Source organism: Monomorium pharaonis, chromosome 2, assembly GCF_013373865.1.
Source record: "Monomorium pharaonis isolate MP-MQ-018 chromosome 2, ASM1337386v2, whole genome shotgun sequence".
Classification (NCBI taxonomy): Eukaryota; Metazoa; Arthropoda; class Insecta; order Hymenoptera; family Formicidae; genus Monomorium; species Monomorium pharaonis.
The window spans coordinates 4,389,857-4,412,227 of NC_050468.1; the positions used below are offsets into that span (position 1 = coordinate 4,389,857).

General features: G+C 32.4%; 2 protein-coding genes across 6 annotated transcripts; one reads left to right on the plus strand and one right to left on the minus strand.

Moving 5' to 3' along the window:
- Positions 1 to 1,880: 1,880 nt before the first annotated feature.
- LOC105833747 (SOSS complex subunit B homolog) lies at positions 1,881 to 10,139 on the minus strand. Of its 4 annotated transcripts, none has more exons than XR_003626568.2 (3): positions 9,499 to 10,139; positions 2,222 to 2,586; positions 1,881 to 2,139 (listed from the first exon to the last, which is right to left on the minus strand). XR_003626568.2 is itself a non-coding variant. In XM_012675712.3 (2 exons), exons 1-2 carry the CDS (start codon positions 9,955 to 9,957, stop codon positions 2,305 to 2,307), a joined length of 741 nt encoding a protein of 246 aa, XP_012531166.1. In that variant the 5' UTR covers positions 9,958 to 10,139; the 3' UTR covers positions 1,881 to 2,304. The 4 variants fall into 4 exon arrangements, 2 of the variants coding, with proteins under 2 accessions (XP_012531166.1, XP_036138364.1); XR_004962090.1 differs by having other exon boundaries at positions 9,437 to 10,139; XM_012675712.3 differs by having other exon boundaries at positions 1,881 to 2,586.
- Positions 10,140 to 14,219: 4,080 nt separating this feature from the next.
- On the plus strand, positions 14,220 to 21,365 carry LOC105839086 (ATP-dependent RNA helicase DDX42). 2 transcript variants are annotated; one of them, XM_012685133.3, is made up of 10 exons: positions 14,220 to 14,366; positions 14,747 to 14,971; positions 16,348 to 16,617; positions 16,955 to 17,495; positions 17,563 to 17,791; positions 18,733 to 19,007; positions 19,086 to 19,236; positions 19,781 to 20,112; positions 20,860 to 20,985; positions 21,077 to 21,247. In XM_012685133.3, the coding sequence occupies exons 2-10, from the start codon at positions 14,757 to 14,759 to the stop codon at positions 21,245 to 21,247; spliced, it is 2,310 nt and encodes a 769-aa protein (XP_012540587.1). In that variant the 5' UTR covers positions 14,220 to 14,366; positions 14,747 to 14,756. The 2 variants fall into 2 exon arrangements, with proteins under 2 accessions (XP_012540587.1, XP_012540586.1); XM_012685132.2 differs by having other exon boundaries at positions 14,245 to 14,489; positions 21,077 to 21,365.
- The last annotated feature ends 1,006 nt before the right edge of the window (positions 21,366 to 22,371 follow it).

Consider the following 22,371-nt stretch of genomic DNA (forward strand, 5'->3'; position numbering starts at 1 on the left):
TCCTCGATATAAAGTCCAATTCACAGATAGATATTAATATGTGTACTTTAATTCTGGAAAAGAATTTCCAAATTTATAAAAGAGATATATACAAAATCTCATTAATGATGTGCATGAATGGCTCTACATTATCGACCTCGATCAAGTTTGAGAAGCAGTCCAGCATCGCCTTAAGGGGATACTAAACTGCTCTGTTTTATCATTAATTTTTGGACACCAAAATCTTTTTATTGATTGCATGGAATTAAAAATCCTTCTCCAAAATTAAAATACAGATAATAACGCGGTGCGCTGCGATCAATTTCATACGAAAAACGAAAGAAAGTTAGAAAATTATAGTTTTGTTATCGACTTCTGTAGTCGACTCGTGAAAACATTGGCTGCGTATAAAAGTTTTAGACTTTGTACGTATAGAATAAGCATGGAGCGCACTTGGCATTTCAGCAAAGAACAATACTGTGCTTTTAGAATGAGCCTAGAAACCTTAGAAAAAAAGTTTTCGGTGTTTAAGAGGATCCTATCTGTTTTATCGTCAGAATTGTACAATTTGTTCCAATATACAACTTTTTATTGCATTTACAGAATTAAAAATTCTCCACAATTAATTCTGGAAAAGGATTTCTAAATCTATAAAAGAAATACATACAAAATTTTGTTAATAACGTGCCCAAATGACTCTACATTATCGACCTCGATCAAGTTTGACGAGCAGTTCAGCATCCCCTTAAGTGTCGAAATAGCTATATTATGAGTAAGCTAGACACGTTAAATTTATAGAAAACAAAAACTACTATAGATTTCGTACTAAACTAGTGAAACACAATATAGGCAATTGATTTAGATTAAATGTCACTCTACACAAAGGTCATTAAAAATTCAAAAAGAAATAACGAATTGTTATTGTCCGAATAACGATAACATGTTACTTTTAATAAAATACGTTCCCAATTCTGCAACTCTCCACTACTCTAAATCAGTAAAACTTCAACCAAAATAAAATTAAAACTTTTTTAACATTTTCTTTATTTTAAAAAATCTTTATTTTGTAAGTTTCAAAGTATTGGAATAACTGAACCAACACTATTTTAACGTAAACAAAATCTTATTAAATATTATTTTAACATATCAAAATTTCAATAATAAATTTTATTATGTGTATTTGAATTAACACTTCACTCACAATAGCACTCCAGAATTAATTCAAAATTTCGAATCAATAAAGCAACTTTCATTACAATAAAATATACATATTTTATTTTTTGAACAGAATATTTAAATTTTTATTGTATGTAATTAAGCATCACCTTATTTATAAAGATGCTGAGAAACAAACGCCAAAGGAGCTGCTTGGACTGTTGAGAAATTCCCTCAGAAGCGAAACATTTCCAATTTTTTGAATATAAAAATAATTTATAACTCCACGCTGGTGTTAATAAAGCATGCTTTTTTAATTATTTCATAAATATTATGAATCAAGATAATTTAGCAAAAATTAAAAAAAGACAAATTAAATTAATCATATAATAATTATAAAAAAAACTTGAAGAACTTGACAATCTTATAGTTTAGTCACATTTTTTTTATATTTTGAAAACAAACCCAGCAAACACAGAACATTGCAGCAACATTGCAGCAATTTTGTAATATTACCGTAATGTTGCTACAATGTTATAACATTGCCGCGATGTTGCTGCTATGTTCTGTGTTTGCTGGGAAATAAAAATATTCAAGTGGTCTTTCTAAATCAAAATTAATCTGAATAAAATTTATTATTAAGATTAATAATTTTTATTGAGATTATATAGAAATTATGTATACATGTGTATATATATATATATATATACATACACACATACACACACATATACATCTATATATAATTTCTATTCATTTAATTGTGTTGCGAGGAATTTCCAAAAATATAAAAACTCTTGCATTTGTTAAGATTGCTATTTCTTTTAATAAAGAAAAAAGGAAATTTTTTAAGAATTCTTGGAGAATCCAAGACTTTAAATAAAACATTGTCAGTGACAAAATTGCTCAAGAAAGTGAAATCAAGTGCATATCATTACCAAAACGAATGAAACTTCGCGTACTCACTTTTAGGGAATATCGCAAAACGATGATTGGCCGCTGCTCCTGTAAGTAATTTCCCAGCTTAATAAAACTCTGGAACTAATATTTAAAAAACCTGTTTAAAAAAACAAGAAATATTTTTTACACAATTGCGTAGATCTATCGCGCACATCAGTTTATTCAGTCGCTCGTTTATACGCATATGATTAGTCGCTTTCTTTTCGTGTGTTATCTTCGATCGCTACGACCGCCGTTCCTATAACCGCCCCGTCCGCGCGAGTTGCTCTTCGCCGTCGGCGCCGTTTTCGTCGAGTCCGATGAGGAGTATCGCACCGAGCTACCGGAGAGACCTGCTGATCCGCTACCGCCGCCACCACCACCCCCGCCGCCGCTTCCACTGCCGCTGGTGATATTGCCGCCGTTGCCGCTACCACTGCCACCATTTCCGCTCTTCGCGGTTGTTGAACTTGTAGATCCACTACCGGGTGCCGCTGTGTTACTTTGACTTGCCTACAACAGATTGCACATGTCCTTTTTCATAAAAATGTGTTGGACACTTGATATTATCAAAATTGCAATACGTAAGTCGTTCTGAAACGTTAAGGAGCATAATAAATGGAACAGACAACAAAAAATAAAGAATGGTTTAATGAAGGCTCAGACACAATAGAGAATAAAGCTCTAGATGTTACAAGAGTAGCGACATCCTTTGATCTTCAAATAACAACCACGTTCTTTTATTGGCTCATTGACGCCATATTAAATCTATCATCATTCTATTTCATCCTATTTTTCTTTCTTCTATCTTTCACGTTCGGTCCATAATGGCGGTTAATGTTGCTACTCTTGTAACATCTAGAGTTCTAACAATAAACGAAATCAGAGACCAAAAACGAGAAATAAAAAACAGTTGAATATGTTGAAATATATACTAAAAAAATTATTAATATGATTAAATACGCATAGTTGGTTCTTATTTATTTAGTTCAAATTTGCTTTTAAGTTAATCCTTTTTGTCATAGTGTTATTTTTAAGTAACATTTTTTTCTTCAATTTTTATTAACTTAAAAATATATATTTCATATTTCATATGTACTAGTTTGCTTATTTCATTAACATTTCATTAATATACATTTCATTAACAGAAAAAAAACTGTTTAGATAATAATTTTGCAAAATTAATAATTTAAATAATATAATCAATTATGTGCTAAAGATTTTTTCTTTAAAAATCATTTACGCAAATAATTTTTTATTAATCTATAGGAAAAAATAAAACTAAAAAAGGTGGTAATATAGCCAGTGCAGATCATAGACGTAGGATATATAGACCTCGCGTTTGGCTAGAAAGCTGTACAAACTTTAGAAGACAGCATGCTTTCATGGTGTATCTTTCTCTGTCTATCAATACTTAGAGTGGGGTAAAAATTTACTATGGCAACGAATCAATGAAGGCTTCATTCCCCCACTATATGTTGTTAGACAGAGAGGTGACTACCATGAACAGAGGCTTACTCTTTCTAAAGTTTGACCATGCACAACAAAGGAAATCTAGAAAACACGAGGTCTATATATCCTACGTCTATGGTGCAGATACAGCTACCCATATAATCTCCGTTATAAATGGACAAATTCTAATAATCATTTATGATATCATTTGTTTAGTAGTCTGGTGTTATATAGGCCACGTTTACACCCAGCGACCTAATCGCGACCTGACCTATATCGTGACCCAAAGTAGGTCTAGTCATCAACCGTTTACACCCGGCGACCTGATCGCTGCCTGACCTATATCATTTATACCAAAAGATACCTAAGAATTAACGAGATTTTATTTAATCCACGTTATTTTACTTGTTCCTTCTTAGATTTTACTTGTTCCTTCTTAGATTCCAGAAAATTTTATAAAATACAACAGAAACTTGTAATATAAGAAATAAATACATAATTTATATAAATTCTATTTAGAAGTATTTTCTAATGTGCTTTTAAACAGCTAAATACCAATTTTATTCGCAACTCTTGCAAAATTTAAATGTACAGTACAAGATTCTTATTCAGTTATTACGGCATTGGGATAGCCTTTTAATAGCCAGGGTAACTAATTAGAGCCATCTATCGTGTTTTGTTTAAATAATATTTAAACAAATTTGGTAAATGTGTGGCTAAAAATAACGTCTTTGCAACATCATATTTATACGTTTTTCCAACATCTTATTTTAGAAAAAAATAGAAAAAATGTTCTGTCTCTAAAAATTATACGTCAAAGAAGAAAACTGTGGTATAGGATTTGGTATCATTTATGGTATCATCCAAAAATTTCAAAAATTTTTTAAGATACATTTAACATTTAATTACACATACTTCTTCATTCTCTTTAAACTTGAACGCATTATCACCCAAATGTATACACACTTGACTATTTTTTTATTTAATTCTTTATTCGGCTGTACATATCTCGAGTTATACAAAATTAAATAATAATTACGATTCTGCTAATGTAACACCTACGCGTACCGTAATATGGTCACTTTCAAGATCTTAATATTAAAATAATTCTTCAATAAATCGGTTGTCACTGTAGTGTTAACCATTCACGTGACAATATACAGACAATATAAAGATTTTAAAAAGTGATAGTATTTTGTTAGAAAATTATATATTTATGTAAAATAAATTGTTATGTTAAAACAGATGATTTTTTATTTATGGTTAACGAAAGTTAAATAAAAATAGCCTTAAATTGGAAGAACAAATTGTTCAATTTTTGATATACAACAAAGATGCTCGCGAGCATTGCAAACGTTAAGTAGAACGCATCCAAAACACACACACACACACACACACACACACACTATGTTATAATTACAAAAAAATAAAACATTGCAAAACATATACATTAAAGCCTTCGGCACACGATACGATTTTTCATGCTAGATCGCATACGAGCCATCTTATTACGTATCCTAATTGGCTCGAATGATTGTATTACCAATCGTAACCCAATCGTAAGACGCCTCATATGCATGCTAGCATGAAAAATCGTATCACGTGCCGAAGGCTTTACACATAATAACAGACACACAAAAAAGAAAGTGGTTGGTCCGGCGGACTAGACTAGTCAATCCTTATGTATTTTGACCCGCTGAATCCGAATCCAAGGTCAGAATTGCAAAGTTAGCTCGCATTTCCTAACCTCAAAAAAAATTTTTTTTTAATGTTGGTTTGGCGGACCTGACTAGTCTATCTTTATGTATTTTGACCCGCTGAATTCAAATTCAAGATCAGAATTGCTGAATTGGCTCATTTTTTCTTAATCTCAAAAAAACACCTTGTAAAAGCAGTTTGGGTCACAAATGTATAATCCGGAGCGTGCAGGCTTGCGTAACCACATTACCCAGGGAAAATCCAATACGTATGATAAGTTTGAGCTTCTGTGAATGAATAGCGTAGAAAATTCACTCCCTTTTTCTATTATATTTAACTCTTTTATTCTCGAAGGTTCTGTGCAATGACTTTCTCTTACGTTTCTTTCCTTTCACAGAGACATCACGTTTGAGCGTCCAGCAGAAATCAGCCATCATATCCACATCCCACTTGCCTTGATATCGATAGTCCATCTCCTTGATGTCCTGATAAAATCTTTCTCCCTGTTCTTCACTATAATCACCTAAATTTTCTGGAAAGTAGTCGACATGAGAATCTAAGAAATGCAACTTAAGATTCATTAGGCAACCTAGTTTTCTATAGTTCTTCATCATTTCCGCTACCCTTTCTCTGTAATCTTGATTTTTGTAGTTTCCTAGAAAATTTTTCTCGGGTAATATGATTACGCAAGCCTGCACGTTCCGGATTATACATTTGTGATCTAAACTGCTTTTACAAAGTGTTTTTTGAGGTTAGGAAAAAATGAGCCAATGCAGCAATTCTGACATTGAATTTGGATTCAGCGGGTCAAAATACATAAAAATAGACTAGTCTGGTCCGCCGGACCAACATTTAAAAAAAAAATTTTTTTTTCAAGGTTAGGAAATGCAAGCTAACTTTGCAATTCTGATCTTGGTTTCGGATTCAGCGGGTCAAAATACATAAGGATAGACTAGTCTGGTCCGCCGGACCAACATTTAAAAGAAAATTTTTTTTGAGGTTAAGAAATGCGAGCTAACTTTGCAATTCTGACCTTGGATTCAGCGGGTCAAAATACATAAGGATTGACTAGTCTAGTGCGTCGGACCAACCACTTTTTTTGTGTGCCTGTGTAATTGGATGCGTTCTACTTAATGTTTGCAATGCTCGCGAGCATCCTTGTTGTATATCAAAAATTAAACAATTCGTTCTTTCAATTTAAGGTTATTTTTATTTAACTCCCGTTAACCATAAATAAAAAATCATCTGTTTTAATATAACAATGTTTTATATAAATATATAATTTTCTAACAAAATACTGTTACTTTTTTAAACAAAACTAATTTTTTACATCTGTTTTTGTGGTGGCCATATTACCCTCCCTGTTTCACTTCGGCCCATTATATAGTGTTACATTTTTATAAATAATATTTAATATAGTAAATATTTCAGTATAAATTCATATAATTGTTTAAATAATATAAGATTTAAAATTTCATAATTTTAAATTTAATATCTAATGAACAACACTTTGATGAATATAATCGTTAAGTTTCAACTCAAAATATTGATTATTAATAAAGTTATTGTATAAAATGTTAATGGGTGGTCATATTACCACCTTCTCTTCTATTATATTAATTCTTGAAATAAAATGATAATTCAACAAAAGAAATGTTAGAGCAAATTTACACCTTAACAAAAAAACAAAATACAGAAAAGAAGAGACCAATCTAAACTTGCACTAACAATCGATGACAATTTCTGCTTTTTTATTGTTTCTATTGATTCAACGCTAATTCTGATTGGCTGCAGTTTTTCTGTCAAGGTGTGAATTTGTCCTTAAAATTTAATACAGTAGATCCATATAACCAATATAACCAATGTAACCAATATAACCATTTTAATCTTTAAAAATAAAATAAAAATCTTTTTTTAGCATATACTCAAAATGTTTATACTAAATAGAAAAAAATTACAATATTAAAGACATTTAAGCTATGTAATGAATTTTAGAAATGTAAAAATTGAATATAGCAAATTAAATATTGGCGATCAACAGACAAGTAAAATTTTTTTTTGTATTTATAACAAAATCTTCATTTAAAAAATTATAAAAATTTATTATATTAATCACATTTTAATTATAGACAATCCATTACTGAATATATTAGATTGTTTTTCTTAATTATTCTCAAAAATTTATATCATAAAATTAAAAAAAATAAAAGAAAACAAAAAATATAATCTGGAAAATATAACAAAAAATAATAAAAAAACAAAAAAAACAATTTGTAAAAAACAAAAACCAAAAGATAAAGAATTAAAAAATAAAACTAGTATTCTCGCCACGTTCTCGTTGTAAGTTCCGCCAAGAATGAGATGGTGCTTTATAAAAATCGGAAGTTTCATCAATTATGACAATACTAAATGACCCAAATTTCATTTAAAAAATTTGAAGTTAAATTCGTAATGATCGACTCTGACAATGTCTTATTATTTATACATACTTTTATTTTCAAAAATTTTTCTTTCATAATTTAATTAATTCAAAAATTAAAAATATGATCTATCATATTGGTATTTGTCATTTTTAATTTTCAAAAACTGATCTCAGATTTGTAATCACAGCGATCGAGAGAACCTTTTAGTATTCATTTGCATAAAAATAATTTTTTTCATGATAATTATTTATAATCAAATTCAAGATTCTGTAAAACAATTAAAATTTTATCTATTTCTCTTTCCATTTTTAAACATAGTGTATATTCATTGATCAATAAAGATTTTTAATTTTTTGCATTAACAAAGAATTGAATAAATAATTGATGTAATTTTTTTCTAACATTAAAACAAATTCTTTTTTAAAAAAGTTACAAATAAATTACGTTTTTTATTTAAAGTAAACAATTTGAGAGATAGTAATAATATATGCTTACATAATATTTCATGTAGTTATGGAATTAAATTACTAAATTTTCATGTATGTTTTCAAGTTTACCTAAAATTATAATACAAATTTTATTGTTTCATTTAATACCTTCAAAAAGAATAATTTGCTTAAAACAAGAGCATTTTAAATCATTTATAAGTAGCTTTACAAAGACAGCAAAAGTGATAACAATTATAATTGGTAATTTATCTTCCATGGTAAAAAGCATGATTACAGACATCATTATAATTCACCCTCTGTGTGTGTGTGTGTGTGTGTGTGTGTGTGTGTGTGTGTGTGTGTGTGTGAGTGTGTGTGTGTGTAAAATATATTAAACAATTTAAAAATATATGTTATTGTCCATATAAAAATTCAACAAAAAATGTACATAAAACTACATTTTTAATTTGATACCTATAAAGATATCGCTTTGCATTTCTTGCCTTTGCAAATTATAAATGACTTTACAAGAATGCTTCAAAATATTTCAAATATAATTTGATAATACAATATACTTTACAGAAATTTAATACTGACAGTATTAAATTGGCCAATGATTAATGTATAACATTAAATTAAATATTAGACCATGTAAATGACAAGAAATAAGATAAAATGCTATTTCTTGATCAAAATGTACTTAATATTTTCAAATTTTAAATTAATATTAAATATATTTTTCAATTCTGCATGCTGATATAGTTTAAAATGCAACTGTACTAAAGCTAGAAATATCTTAAATTAATTTGACTGTTAAATTTAATAATAATGCTGTAAGCATCTTATAACTGTAAGAACTTATTGTAAAAAATATCAGCCAGTCTATGAACTTTAAACTTCCTCATGAATATTATACCAATTTGACCATTGGTGTATATAGTAATGTTAATGTATAAATTACTTATTGAATAGTGCAGTGTAACAAACTTTATAATTTTAACGTTGATCTAGCTGTTCTTCCATATTGGCAAAATTTCTCAAATGTATTAACTTTTTCAAATTTTGTTTTTGCCAATAGATACTCGAGCATCAAGGCAAAATATTAAATTAATTAAAAGACTTAAAAAATTTTAACAAAATTTTTCCAATTCCAAGTTTTTTGCTGCATTACTTATATTCATTACAAAGGGTTTATTTATTAACTTATTTATTACTTATTTCTTAGACTATTAAAAATTCTAACAATGCTTTTAACTCAAAATAAATAATTATATAATAGTTGGCAAATTTTATACTCATAGTATTAAATTTTTGTAAAGGAAAAAGCTTCACTGAAAACAAAAAATTATAAAAATGACACACAGTGCTGCGCTGACTCCTGCCGACGGAATCATCGCGGGCGGCGTGCTTAATGATCTATATACCGGAGGCTGCCGTCCTGGTTGACCGGAGATACTGTTGGCATTGCCGTTATTGGTGATACTATTGTTGACATTGCTGCTGGGCGGACCCGAGCCGCTCTGATTGACCAACTGCTGCGCCAATAGCGGGTTTGGATCGCTCATGTTCACCTGCTCGTTGATCACCATGCAGAACTCGCCTATCTTCTGAATATCTCCGTTCTTACCCGAATACAGGGTCAGACATTGCCGCCAAACGGACGCGTAACCTTTGGTGAGTCGCACGATGTCGCCTGGCATCAGGAGCTGGCCGGGCTCGTCCCAGATGGAGACATTCATGCAGGCAGTAGGATCCGCCACTTTAAACGTTCGAACTTCGCGGTTTTCTTTAGTGATGGTAGGGTGGCTAACCTCCAAAACAATAAACACTACATTGATGTTCTTCTGACCCGCGCGGATATCCTTTATCTGCACGAAATCCATTGCGGCCTTTCACGAATCACGCATGGATGCATATACATGCATGGGCGCGTGAGACGGTTCGACAATAATGGAATAACGCCCTTGCGGTAGCAATATCACGTCGTTAGACGACATATACCGCGCGCAAGCAAGTGATACGACTAGCTGCTAGCGACACTATTTGATTATACACTGTAGACTGTACTCACATCATGATATACTCTGTTCAGTGTTGTTCACAATGACCTTTGACTATACGAGTTGATACGAGTCGGAACTAAAGACCTATAATCAAAGATTCGCCAATGGCGAACACAATTTTGATTGGTCACTTGAGTCACATGGTTTATCCGCCATTGCGTACCCACCCTGGGCGAGGAAGAGGGGAGAGTGCTCTGTGTTGAGCAGTATAGGTTAAAGGAATATGTGTCAGAAATTATAAGGTAATTCAATCTCTGCACTTTAGGGTCACTATATTTTGACGATACACTCAGGAAGAACAAGAAAAATTAAATTTGCATCTGTTATATGGCTGCGTACAACTTGGAGCAGGCTCGCATTGTTTACTATCTCCACTACTCCAGACCCCAGCCCCAGATCCCAGCCCCCGGCCCCAGCCCCCATCCAGTCACCGTATGGGTACAAGATGGTGGATAGCAGTCATGGTGGGGGGCCATTGGCGCATCTTTGATTATAGGTCTTTAGTCGAAACTGCTAGCACTCCCCTATTTTTCCCATTAGAGCAAGCGAGAGATATTTATATTAAACCATAGACATAATATATCTAGATTGAACATTGTCAGAATAGGGGTAAAGGTGCCTTTTCATGCTGACGCTTGACCATAGGGTGATATTCATAGTCGAATCTTATTTAAAGATCGTCTCAAGCAATGTCTTAAGATGCTAATACGGCTCTGTGATTGGCTGATGGCATCTTAAGACGGTACTTAAGATGATCTTAAATATAAGACCTGACTATGAATACCGGCCATAGAGCTTAATTGTATTAATGGAGGGGCCTTGGTGCATCCATAGACATAGGGTGCTTTCCATTTAGTAACACAAGTCGACACAAGCATCGTTCTATCTTTTTTTATGTTCAATGAGTAACAAAGATAGAACGACACTTGTGTCGACTTGTGTCATTAAATGGAAAGCACCCATAGTATATCTAGACTAAGCATTGCAGGAGTAGGGGTAAAGTGTACAAGTGCAAAAGGTGGATTTTGCACTTGTACACATGCGCGAACGAGAGAGAAAGGTATGACCCAAAGCATGCTAGCCTTTTCCCTCTGAACTTTACCCCTACTCCCGCAATGCTCAGTCTAGGGGTGCGTTCGGGGAGACGCTATTAGCGCTATCAGCATCAGTTTATCCTTGTTCTACTTTTAATGAGTAATGAAGATGGACTAATGCTGGTAGCGCTAATAGCGTCTCCCCGAACGCACCCAAGATATACAGTGACCTAGTTTACACCGAGCACTTGGTACGCGTATCAAATAGTAAATAACTAGTGAATGTGTTTAATCATTGGCTGATCAGCTTAAATTCACTACTTGATACGCGTACTAAGTACTCGGTGTAAACTAGGGCATAATGGCTTAGTTTACATCGTGCATTTGATACGCGTATCACGTACCATATTCGTATCAAATTCGTACTAAATATTTAGTACGCACGATGTAAACGCTGCCGGATCAATTTGGTACGAGCGTATCAAGTAGGAGTATTGTACTAAACTGATACGCGTACCAAGTGATACAAATGTCGATGTAAACGCATAAAACGCATTTTAGAGAGAATTTAGCAATTGAGCATAACCTCAGTGCTAAAATCTAAAAACCGGTGTGAAAATGTCTTAGTAGGAGACATCAACATGAATTAAATTTGTATTATATTTTTCACAGTACATGCTTAGTACATTCGATGTAAACGCGCCCGTACTAAGGCTTTGGTGCGCACCAAACTTAATACGCGTACTAAGGTTTTGACGATGTAAACTAAGCCAGTAAGTATAGACCGAGCATTCCGCTGTATAAGCGTTGATGCATACGAAAAGAAAGAGAAAAGATATATGAAGAATCTCTTTCTCTTTTTAATGCCGGAGAAGTGGAGAGCACTTCTCCTCATCTCCTCGCGTCGATCCATCATTTCCCCTGTCAGGCTCTCCCTACTACGATGTCAGAGAGAGAAAGAGATTCTTCATATATCTTTTCTCTTTCTTTTCGTATGCATCAACGCTTACAGCGGAATGCTCGGTCTATATATATATAATGTAATAAGAAAGGTAAACCAACATCACGCATGCGCAGTAGTCGACCAATAAGAATTGGGTCCAAATGTTCGAAAGAAGATTATTTGCGCGGTGCATTTGGACCCAAATTTCATTGGCTCCGCTCATCGTGCCGCCATCGCTATATGCGCAATGGTACACCTTTCTTATTACATCATGGGTCTATACTTACTATGGGTGCGTTCGGAGAGACGCTATTAGCGCTATCAGCATCAGTTTATCCTTGTTCTACTTTTAATGAGTAATAAAGATGGACTGATGCTGGTAGCGCTAATAGCGTCTCCCCGAACGCACCCTTTGTCTATGAGCATTCCCCTTCCATAGGTCTGTTCGCGTCACATGCCCCAACATGCTCCTATTCACCCCAACGCACTCCAATACGTTGATTCCGATGACGCCAACCTATTAGAATGCGTTGGAGTGAGTAGGAGCATGTCGGAGCATGGCGACGCGAACAAACCACATATCTCTATGTTCTAAGCATAGAGCTTGTATTAATGGAGGGGCCATTGCTATATGCCGGAGTCCGCGCGGGGAGAATCGACAGAGACATGAATATATTCTCATATATTTTGTCTCTTTTCGTGTTGAACATCCCCACCACTCCGTTTTCTAGAAGGAAAGAAGCGTACATACGAGCGATACGACAGGTACGAGCCTACCTACTTCGTGCCTACTTGGGCCTCGGGCTATTATAATTAGTACAAAAAAATTTTTACATACAAAAGTAATACTGTGCATTCATTGATTGGCATGCATTTTTTAGATTCTAAATTATGTACCACTTAATGAATACACAGTGTTATCTTTATAAGCAATTTTTTTTTTGTACGAGTTTGAGAATCGGGCCTCAGATTATATAGTTACGAACCTGGGGCTCGATTCTTGAAGTCATTCGCAAGAGAAACGTATACGCAAATACTCGCTCTAACAGAAAGTTGTAAGTTTATTGGTTAATAGCCATACGATAGCCAATAAATTTCCAACTTTTCTGTAAGATCAGAATTTGCGAATACGTTTCTCTTGCGAATGAATTCAAGAATCGAGCCCCTGGGGCCCGATTCTTGAAGTCATTCGCAAGAGAAACGTATACGCAAATACTCGCTCTAACAGAAAGTTGTAAGTTTATTGATTAATAGCCATACGATAGTCAATAAATTTCCAACTTTTCTGTAAGATCAGAATTTGCGAATACGTTTCTCTTGCGAATGAATTCAAGAATAGAGCCCCTGGATGAAGCATATGACGAAAATCGTCTTGACGGACGTAGAGACAAGACGATGTGTGGGTAGGAGCGGCTCATGGAGCTATGGAGCCCTGAGGTCCAAATAGATACATTAGATACAAATGCATAAATATATTTTTTCTATCGATAATATTACATTATAATAAAACATAAAACATTACATAACCTTATTTAACATGCCGCAAATATATAACTATGATATTAATTTACTTACGCATGAGTTGATATATCTTTGTTTAACTCACTCGTTTTGCACAATAGACAGGCAGAAACCATATTTATTAATTATTTATAACAAATATATTGATAGTTCATGCACACGTCAAAACACGTTGCCCGTTGCACATGTATAACAATACGGTTAAAAGTTGTTATAGGATACGGTACTGTTCCCTTTCTCCTAACACAAAATTCAACCAATGAAGAGAGAGTAGAAAGAGAGATCCGAGCTCACACATCTACTTTTCTCTTTATAGATCTCTCCAGCATCAAAGAAATTTTGCCGCATGCTCCATCCAGTACTATGGCCGGTATTCATAGTTCGATCTTATATTTAAGATCATCTTAAGTACTGTCTTAAGTGCCATCAACCAATCACAGAGCCGTATTAGCATCTTAAGACATTGCTTGAGACGATCTTGAAATAAGATTTGACTATGAATACCGGCCTATGGCTTTCTAAGGTTCTAAGGTTTTGATTGGACGAAGGACGACGCGATGCGTGACGCGCTCGATGGAAACGCTCCCATATGTCATTAACATGACGACGCCACATAGCCTCGTATAGTTTGTGACTGTTCTCTTTTGCGTACTTTTTGATGAAAAATTCTACGTTCGACAGTGGAGAAGTGGGATAAATGCGAATGGATTCGTGAGTTTGTAGTGCTACAGGTAGAGTTATCACGTATTTAAGATTCTCACGGTCTCGCATAAAAAAAATTTATCAAAGCTACTCCGCAACAGTAACTTACTCCGAAGCTCTTAACCTTTGATTCTCGTCAATTACACGAGTAGGTATGTACCGCTCGTGAGAAGCCTAATCTGTTATTATATTGATTATATTGGCATATTGATCGATTAATCATTTTAAATAAAATGCAAATCAGTTCTTGTCGCATATAAATTATTTTTCTATGTTAATATTTTTTATAATTGCGTCTTATCGCATATGTCAAAGGTTACATATTTATCTGAATGGTATTAGTATCAGGAAAATAGTATTAGGATAACTATGACAGAGGACAAAGTAATAACCACTTTAATTCAATTAGCATCAACATTATGAGCTATCATCGAGGAAGTGGCAACAAGCCAAAAGGTTTTGGGTTTACCAGCTTTCAAATGTCTGGAACAAAGAGAAGTGGCACCAATATACCTCCACCACCACCAAACTCTACTTTGAGCAAGCAGGGCTATCACACAATGAATGCCATTACAGAAAATGCCTTATCCGCTTGCTGGGGTATGCCCAAGAAACGTAGCAAAACTGAAGAAGAGTTAGTATTATCTTATATATAAATAAAGTTGCAAAACTAATTTTTAGAAGAAAAGAAAACAGACTTTTTTATTAAGAATTTTATTATATATTACATCTCAAAGTATTAAATTATTTACATATACTAAAAAACTGATAAATATGCAAATTTTGTTTGGATTCACTTATTTGTTTAAAAGTTATTTATCTAAAATTTCAGAAATATAGAATTATTTTTTCAGCTTAAGATCAATAAAAATAAGATCAATAAAACGTTTTTATTTTTTTTTTGCAACTTATTTCAAGACCAAAATTTAAATATTCACAATCATAATTTTTTGTCATTGATTTAAAAAAATCTAACAAGTTTCTTTCAGCTTTCAGTTTATAAATTTCGATCATGTTTACTGATAGAATCTAAAAATCCTTAAACATCAAAATCCTTAAATCCAGATTATTGCTTTTGATCTTGTTAACTGTTCTGAGACCTCTAACTTTTTATTATATAATGTATGCAATTCAATGAATTTTTAAATGAATTTTTTAATCTTTTTATATATAATATAAGAATTCTTCACAAACCAGTACCATAGATACATAGATGGAGCATAAGCCCACATTTGCCATAAATTCTTGGTCCCAAAATAACTACCAAATTATCTAAAAATTCCTCTCTCACGCATGCGCGTTTGCGTATTTCTCAACAGACAGCCAATCAAGTGATGACAATCTGCTGAAAGAAATCAATTGCACATGCAGTGAGGGAAGAATAATTTGCCCTTTTCACCCGCTTATCTTGGGACCCAAAAATGGTTAGATAATGCTCCATCTATATATCTATGACCAGTACATAATGATCAGTAACTATCAGTACAATCAGCACAAAAAATTGCATTGTGTATTAATTTAAGAGTTCATAAAATGTTTATGAATTACACAATCTTTTTTTAAATTTGTGATGTCATAAAATGTGGCTATGTCACTTGCTGCTACAACAAATTACAAAATAAATATATTGCATCACACTTTTTGTTTATTGTTTATTACTTTGAATATGGTAATGTCAAAAGCTCCTATATTAAAGGACATTTATGAATAAAAATGTAATACTCATCTACTTTTTTAAGCTAAACATTCCTAAATTCTGATTTGGATGGTTTAACATTCACTGACCATAAAATTTACACTTTGCGACATATTTTCCTTGAAATTTAGACTCAATAAATAACTTATTTATTTTTAATCAATTTTTTTTCTGCTGAAGAAAAATCGAAACGTTTGTGACTTTTTATATTGCTCTTTCAATCAAGTTTTTCAATAAAGTTTACCACAAAAATTCAGTGCTAACTCTTGTTGGCACCTTTTTCTTATTCCTTCTCATTTGATTTTTAATTCTAGATATTTTGAGGATGACGATGAACCTCCAACTTCTTCATTGGAATATATACCTGCGCCTGGTTCTCCTACATACGACTTGATGAAGAAATCAGCAATAAAGGATGATAGCGACAGCGAAGAAGATACTCTGGATGCTTTTATGGCAGGTATTGATGCGGAAATGAAGCGGAACACTTGCGCGGCTCAACTCGGTGATAATCATAAAGAAGACAAATCTAAAGGATTTCGAGCAGACATTGACGGAGAAGACGACGAGGAAAGTTATTATAGGTACAAATTTATTCGATTTTGCCCATATCACACATAGAATAAATGACCTAGTCACTAACAACATTTCAAATACTGGAAATTCAATCTTAAATTTTTTTAAATATATAAATTGTTATTATTTAAATATATTTTTAATTTTACTTGAATTCTTAGAAAGTCTTTAGCATTACAATATTAATTAAAAATAAAACTTTAATCTTCTGAATCTAATCTTTAAAAAAAGCACTTAAAATCGAATTTTTAGTATTTGAAACACTTAACAGTTAGGCCTAATTTACTTTATTTAATAAAATTGATAGTAATAAAATATATACTTCGTGTTTGTTTTACTCCTAAGGTATATGGAAGAAAATCCAACTGCTGGTTTACAACAAGAAGAATCCGATCAAGAAATCGAATACGATGAAGATGGTAATCCCATCGCACCACCGAAGAAGAAGGAGATAGATCCATTACCTCCGATTGATCATAGCGAAATAGAATACGAACCGTTCGAGAAAAATTTTTACAATGTGCACGAGGAGATTGCAAGTTTAAATAAACAACAGATCGATGATTTGAAAAAAACTCTTGGTATAAAGGTATCTGGACCATCTCCGCCGAATCCAGTCACAAGCTTCGGCCATTTTGGCTTTGACGACCCACTGATTAAATCTATCCGTAAGAACGAATACACGCAGCCTACGCCTATTCAAGCACAAGCAGTTCCCGCTGCCTTAAGTGGACGGGATATAATAGGTATAGCGAAAACTGGTAGCGGTAAAACGGCGGCATTTATTTGGCCGATGTTGGTGCACATTATGGATCAACGCGAATTAAAAGCTGGAGATGGCCCAATCGGTCTCATTTTAGCGCCAACGAGAGAATTATCTCAACAGGTATTATAATCTCGTTTTTTCTGTTATAACAGAATGATGTTCGAAGATTCTATCATCATTATTACAGATTTATCATGAAGCAAAAAAATTTGGAAAAGTTTATAATATTCAAGTTTGTTGTTGCTATGGAGGTGGCAGTAAGTGGGAACAAAGCAAAGCATTGGAAAGTGGAGCGGAGATTGTAGTTGCTACCCCTGGTAGAATGATTGATCTAGTTAAGATGAAAGCGACAAACTTAACTAGAGTTACATTTCTAGTTCTAGACGAAGCCGATAGAATGTTTGATATGGGATTTGGTGAGAGAACGCACACTATAATATATAATCAAACCTTACATAATTCAATTCGACTTGTGTTCGAGTTTGCATCCATGTATACTAACAAGGAAAGGTTCTCAATTCAAAAATTCAAAAAATTATAACACTGGCGTAAAGGATATTCTGATATATAATAAACTTTCTTTTTTAGTTCGAATTCACTCTAAAGGAATAAAATCAACTTTTGATAATTGACCTAATTTTAATTTTTGTTTCATTATTAGATAACTTTGTTTTGATAATTTTTTAAATCTATGAATCTCTTTAAAATAAATTTTTTGTATGAAATTTTAATCTATTTTTTTGTTAATGAATAATAAAACAAAAAATAAATTTAATTTTTTTAGAAATTGATTTTTTTTTCTTCAGAGTGAATTTGAGCAATAAAAAATTAATTTATTTCATATCAGGATATTCTCTATGTATGGGCGTACAGACTTTCATTCAGAAGAGACGAAAGTTATTTGAGTTTCTTCTAACACCTTTATTAATTTCAATTTTTTAATTTTTTTTAAATTATTTTTTATCCCTCTTAGAAAATAAAGCCTGAACTATGCATTGACAACAAATGTTTAATTTTTTGTCATAAAAATCATTTTTATAAATTAATTCTTTGCAAAATTGAAGAGAGGAAAGCAAGCGCAATATCGCTTCTCTATCACGTTTTATGTATATCAATGCCTCTGTATATCGCCAGTGTCATAGACCTAGTTTACACCGAGCACTTGGTACGCGTATCAAATAGTAAATAACTAGTGAATGTGTTTAATCATTGGCTGATCAGCTTAAATTCACTACTTGATACGCGTACCAAGTGCTCGGTGTAAACTAGGTCATACTTTGTTAAATTTTTGAGTTCAGGATCTTTTTTGTTAGTAAATATCAACAATATATCAAATCTATCTCTTTGTTTTTTATAGAACCACAAGTACGATCTATATGTAATCATGTGAGACCTGACAGACAAACATTACTATTTAGCGCGACTTTTAAAAAAAAAGTAGAAAAGCTCGCTAGAGACATTTTAACGGATCCCATTAGGATAGTACAAGGAGATGTTGGTGAAGCTAATACCGATGTGACACAACATGTTATCATGTTTCATAATAATCCTAGTGGTAAATGGAACTGGCTATTGCAGAACTTAGTTGAATTTTTAAGTGCTGGCAGTCTTTTAATTTTTGTCACTAAGAAGGTGCGAAAATTATGCATCCCATATCCCGTAGTACACAATGTGAAAGGGATGTAATCTAATGTTTTTCCCCTACATCAGCTGAACGCGGAAGAACTTGCCAATAATCTCAAACTGAAAGAGTTTGATGTATTACTTCTGCATGGTGATATGGATCAAGTTGAGCGAAATAAAGTGATTACCGCTTTTAAAAAGAAGGATGTCAGTACCTTAGTCGCTACTGACGTAGCCGGTAATTAAACTACTAATGTTTAATTAGTAATTAAACTACTAATGTTAATAACATTAGTAATTAAACTACTAATGTTAATAAAAGGATTGTATGTATAAAGTGATTTGTTTAACGTTAAATTTAATTAAAATAAAAAACAAACCTTTTACAGAAAAATGGTTTAAATAAAAATTGTGTAATGGAAAAAAATTATACAATTACAATTTTTTACAATTTTTTTTTACATTAATTTATTCATCTCATTCTATACACAAATGTATTAAAACATAAGGTTATAAAAAATCAATTTACGAGATATTTTATGTTGGACAAGTACAAAATATCTTGTGAAAATTATTGATTTTTTTATAACTCTAATACTTTTACGCAGAATAATTAGAAGAATCATATAACTAAAAGTTACATAGTTTTACTTAAAAAAATAGATTTACTTTGTTTTCAAGATATTCCATTATTTCAATTAAAATTGGACACTATACATACAAAATATTTTATATATTGCATACATACATATATGTGAAATTCTTATCTTATGATGTTACAGCGCGAGGCTTAGACATTCCACATATCAAGACTGTCGTAAATTACGACGTAGCACGAGATATTGATACGCATACACACAGAATAGGAAGGACAGGGCGAGCCGGTGAAAAAGGCACAGCATTTACTCTTGTGACGGAAAAAGATAAGGAGTTTGCTGGACATTTAGTAAGAAATTTGGAGGGAGCGAATCAAGAAGTGCCAAAGAGCTTAATGGATTTGGCTATGCAAAGTGCGTGGTTCAGGAAATCAAGATTCAAAGGTGGAAAAGGAAAAAGCTTAAATATCGGTGGCGCAGGACTTGGTTTCAGAGGGAGACCTACTTCATCAAATTTGGTATATCACAACACATATAATAATTTATATAACTGGTTATACAAGATGTTTGATTATACAGGAAAAAAATTTAAAGAATGATTAAGAATAATAAAAATCAAGAAATATTTTTTTCAAAACTTATAATTGATTTATTAAATATATAATATTTTTTCTGTAAAATTATTGCTTACATTGATATTAACAACTTTTTTTAATGTTTGACTATTTTTATACAACTTAGTGAAAATTATTTTAATCTTAAATGACCTATAATTGGTATTATAAACTTATTTAACTTGAATGTTAACTTTAATAAGTGATTAAAAAACATTTTTTCTTAAAAAAATAACTTTTATTTTATTATTTAGTATTATAAGATGAATATTTGGATTATTTAATTAGCTTTGTTGTAATTTATTGATTAGTCAATAGTAAACCGGTCTTGAAAATTTATAAGTCACAAAGTCATAAGTAGAAGGAGATATCTACAGATTCAGAATTACAAAATAAAAAATAATATTTTGTAGAAGCTTTGTTTTTTAAATTATAATATTTAAATATTCACTAAATATTTATTACTTATTATACTGTTTTTTTACATGATTATTCAAACATAACTAGGGAAGCCTTAATCGCAATTTATTAGTCTTGATTTTTGATTCTTATTTTATCATTTAGAATTACTCTTTAAATTTTCTTCCACTTATTGCCGAATATTCTGTATATTTAACTTCTAACAATTCGAGCAATAATTATATATTTTAGGGTGGATCAACATCGCAGGCATCCAAGGATATCAGCGAGGTAGTTAAAAAGTTGGAAAAACATGGACCTGGTAGTGACAGACTTTCCGCTATGAAAGCTGCTTTTCGAAGTCAATATAATTCCCAAGTGAGACATTTGTAGCATGTACATCTATAAAATGTATATATCAAAGAACAAAATTTAAAAACAATTCTAATATAATCTTGATACACCACAGTTCCGAGCGTCATCGGATCACACCTGGGAACAGACAATTACTCCACCTTCCGTGATAATGCCACCACCACTTACTGTACCTCCGCCGAAACCCGCGATGGTTCAAGAGAGTGAAGCGTCCAATTCTTCGGCACCGGAACGTAAAAGAGTGAGAAAAAGTCGATGGGAATGAGCAAGTATACTATTATTTGTGCATATTATATAGCAACATATACATTATGTTATATTGAAACAATAATGAACTGAAACTTGTTTTATATTACAATAAAATTTAATTTTACCAATTCGTATGAAAGTGCTATCATTATCCCTTAAATGGATCAACTTGTGGCAAAGTGGATCAAACTTGTCTGATATTTAATCATCAATTCAGTCTCACATTATAACTTCATCAACAACATATTAATTTTTTGATGCAATTTTGTAGAGATCAAGCTACATGTGGTTCCTGTATTGATTTGTAATTGCATCTTTGATATGCAATTTGCTTAGAGTGAATCACTCCATTAATTATTCCATAAAGAGCTAAGGCTATGATTGTATATCTTCTTCAAATTTTCCCAGGTGGATTTCCGATCCATAAAAGGGTCATAGTACCACGTTTTGATTGTGTATCTGCAGCAATCTGTTTAATTTCACGATCGTATCCTTAATTACGCCTATGAAGACTAGAATCAGGAGACCGATCTCTGTGAAGACCGTGGTTTTGAGCATGGTGGAAGGATATAAGGTATGCTCATACCATAGACTTTATAGATATGGACCGGCAATTGCCTACAGTTTGTGTATAGAAAACGGTGTCCAGAAGAGGTGCGAGAGAGAAACAGACTTTTTAGTGCTTCTTTCTCTAAAGTTACCGGAAATAACTATCGCGCATGTCAGCGTACATGCATACATATGTATATACATATATATACACATATTAAGTTAAAACATGTGACTAGATCCGTGACCAATCATTGGATTTCAATGTATAATATGTGCAAGCATGCGCGAACCATATTTCCGGACTTTTTAGAGAGAGAAGTATGGACACGGTTTCGCTTGGTATTGCCAGTCCATATCTATAAGGTCTATGGCTCATACGCATATGCTTTTTAACAGCCAATGAAAAGTTGCTTCCAGATACCGCCATCTTGCCGCGGTATTTTCAATTTGTTATATCATAATAGTACTTCAATATCATCCAGACCAGAGTATTCAGACTCCAATTCTCAATAATTCGGAAAAAGGCCTTATTCTAAATAATTACAAATTATTAGAGATGAAAATAATTGAAGGTGATAGTTAGGATAA